The 3123-nt window shown below is 46.7% G+C and overlaps 1 protein-coding gene across 1 annotated transcript; it reads right to left on the bottom strand.

The window, feature by feature from the left end:
* Positions 1-811: 811 nt before the first annotated feature.
* LOC129157334 (uncharacterized) lies at positions 812-2803 on the bottom strand. Its single transcript, XM_054736646.2, has 3 exons — positions 2739-2803; positions 2622-2650; positions 812-2485 (listed from the first exon to the last, which is right to left on the bottom strand). The coding sequence occupies exon 3, from the start codon at positions 2465-2467 to the stop codon at positions 1088-1090; it is 1380 nt and encodes a 459-aa protein (XP_054592621.2). The 5' UTR covers positions 2468-2485; positions 2622-2650; positions 2739-2803; the 3' UTR covers positions 812-1087.
* Between the last annotated feature and the right edge of the window lie 320 nt (positions 2804-3123).

Raw genomic sequence — 3123 nt, 5'->3', positions numbered from 1 at the left:
ACACCACCATTGTGACAGAAAACTCATATTTCCTCACGTTACATTCCCCCCTTTTGTGACGACATGGAGGTCAAGCAGAGGCCACCTGACGTCACAACCACAATAACGTGATGTACTCGTGAAGGTAGACATCCCAGATGAAGGCAGGAACGATGAAGCGTCACCACAGGTCTCGTGTAGAAGGGAGTCTATCCTGATCAGATGATTAAGGCCAAAATTGTTGCAATCATTGTAAAGTAATCCACTTAGGGAATCTTGAAAGCAGAGCTATTTCAATAGCAGTTAATTTTCATCAGCAATAATGCAAAGGTATTCAAAGGATAAGCAGCTCGTGTGTCACACAGAGCTGGGCAGGTGATGTATTCCCCAGGCGTAGTCCAGGCGAAGTCCGGCGCAGACCTCGACCCATCTCGAACCACGACCGAAGCCCCATGCGACAGGAAACCGGTTGAAGGATGGTGAAGACGACCCCTCTGATGGAATGTAGTCCATACGAGCTCGGAGAAGGAGACAAAGTGAGACAGCCCACACGATAGATAGCATTTGATGCAAAACAAAGAAATCAATCAAAACCTATCTATGGGTGCCTCTGGGAAAATGTGGATGCCTTTTGTGAATTATCTAAAGAAGAAATGTACTGCACCCTGTTCTACGTGTCATGTAAAAACGTGATGCAGAGAAAACACAAATAAAAGAAAGTAAATCCTAACTGATATGTGAGACTCGGCCGGCTGCACTAATTAAAGGCATATATATAAAGGAAATAATCATGAAAATGAAGGGCAAATTGGCTTGTGGCCCTTTAAGGGAAATAGTAACAAAATAAAATAAAATTTGTAATCAAATATAATCATGCTACACAAAGCACTAATAAAAAGATAGAGATGTAAATCAGTTCTAAAAATGTAAATCAGTAGGTTAGTAATCCCTAAAGATGTGAGTTAGTAACAGGACCCTGGCTGGAGGCAGGTATCCTGAAAAAAAAAACCCAAAGGATATCACATTTGTTAAAAATTCATCCCACAAACGAGAGAATTTGTAACGGTCCACCAGTCAGTGGAAAAGAATCCGGTCAGAATAGAGTCGGTCAGAATAGAGTTTTGAATCTGGTATTGCGGACCCACAGAGACACGAGTTTGGACGTATCTGTGGGAGCAGGCTCATAAGCGATTTGGTTAACAAACCGTTTGTATCTTGTGTTACGAACCCACAGGGAAACTTGTTTGAATTTACCTGAGGGTTCTGTTTGGAACTGGAGCGAAGCTGATGGTTTAGCTGTTAGATCAGAACCTGATTTTACCTGCTCAAAGTTGTGTTGCAGCTTTACGGAGGCGACTTTGTTGTGATCAGAAATGGTAGTGAACTGGAAATGCGAAAATGATGCTCGCAAAGCAGGAGGAGGCTCTCCACCCCCCTTTTGTTGCTCAAACCTATGCCATGTCTGTGAGACAGGAGAAGCATAACAAACAGTTCTTAAGCTCTTAAAAGCCCTAATACCAAGAAGATGCACAGTGTCACCTGGATCGTGCTGAAAGAGTAGGTGTTCAGATGTCCAAAGACCTGGAGGTGTTGGACTTGGAGGTTCTGAAAAGGAGTGATCCAAGGATGGTTGTGTCACGGGTGTCAAAGCAAACCTAGCCATGTTTAGAATCAGATACAGACATGACACTAGCTTTAGGAACATGGTCTGTCCTGAAAACTGAAGCCAAGAATACTTTATTCCCAAGAATGATGGAGGTTCCCACACTGAATCAGAAAAACCCGGTTTAACCAGAGTATTTACAGACTGACTAGAACTCCGCCCCGTAGAAGGTGCAGCACCTAACTCCGGGTCGGAGGTCAATGTTGTCAGCTGAATTGGTGGAAGGTCAGTGTCGATTTCTGCAATGACCCGCCCGCTCGGAGGAGGCGTTCCCCCGAACCGGTTGAAGTCCGCAACGGAAAATTCAGAGCCACTCAGCACCCCCCCTTTGTCAGGAGGGGCCCCGAGCAGAGCATCACTGCACGCACCTACACCTCCCGGGCCGGGTTGCCTTCCCGAGCCCGTGAGAGAGGTGTGCGCAGCAACCACCGAGCCACCTTTAATATCGCCACTGACCACAGGACTGCTGGAAACCGCAGGGTTTTCTGTGTCGTCGTGGTCACCTGTAAGAGAAATCACAGGAAAGAGAGCACAGAGTCCCGAGACTAAGTCACACCCCTGTGAAAGGAGAAAAGAATTGGCCACCGTATTAGCAGAGGTCACAAACTGAAAAGTGACAAGGTCATTCACATAAAGGTCAAGATGTCCGGGCACAAACCCCTTAAATGGCATGGTAGCTCCGTCCGGAGACCACAAGTGTTTCACGGCGGCTGACTTTTCCATCACGCCCCGATAAAGAAGCTGGTTTGTGCATGAGGCGGACTGACGAGTAAAACAGACCTCTGCCTGAAGCGGTGGGTCACAGCCTGAAGATTTCACACCCATGCTGGAGGGATGTTCAGCCTTTAACATGGATGACAGAGGAGAAGCATTAGGAAACAAAGGGTTAAGCACAACCTGTTTGTCAGAGAGGTTAACCATAGGCTCAAGAGATTTATTCAGCTTAAAAGCAGCAGAGAAAGTGTTGTTTATTTCAAACCTTGATGTTGATGGTGGGTTTTTGACCCCCTGGAAGAAATAAAAGTAAAGAAAAAGCGTTATGACTGTAAACAGCATGTTGCATGAATTCACGTCATGAATTGCAGACCAGAACCACCTCCGACCCAGTGCAGCTGGCACCGAACCGCAGCCACTAGTCCCCACTGCTCCCGACCGGCGGCACCCGCCTAAAACGGGCCCGTTCGGGCGGGCGGAGGGACCAGCGATGCTCGGCCGGTGAACAGTCTCCTGCGTCATGGCATGTTCTGGAAGCAGAACGTCAGAGAACCTTACACCAGGTGTAACAGTGCAAGAAAGATTTTGTCGTGTCTCGTCCATCTCCCATTAAGTTCAGAGCAACTCGCGTTTTTACCTTCTGAGCCGACGTAAAACTCCGGGCAGATTCCTTAATATGTCTCACACAAACAAGGACTGTCCGTAGCTTACTTAACTTTATGACACAGGGTAAAACAAGGAATTGTTGATAGAGAAATGAATACACA

The sequence above is a fragment of the Nothobranchius furzeri genome, chromosome 12, assembly GCF_043380555.1.
Source record: "Nothobranchius furzeri strain GRZ-AD chromosome 12, NfurGRZ-RIMD1, whole genome shotgun sequence".
Taxonomy (NCBI): Eukaryota; Metazoa; Chordata; class Actinopteri; order Cyprinodontiformes; family Nothobranchiidae; genus Nothobranchius; species Nothobranchius furzeri.
Note: the sequence above shows the minus strand (reverse complement) of the source record. Positions and strands in the feature narration are given on the sequence as shown.

Bases quoted from the DNA above. Each gene is read 5' to 3' on its own strand.
- LOC129157334 (XM_054736646.2), bottom strand. From the start codon at position 2,467: ATGGGTGTGAAATCTTCAGGCTGTGACCCACCGCTTCAGGCAGAGGTC.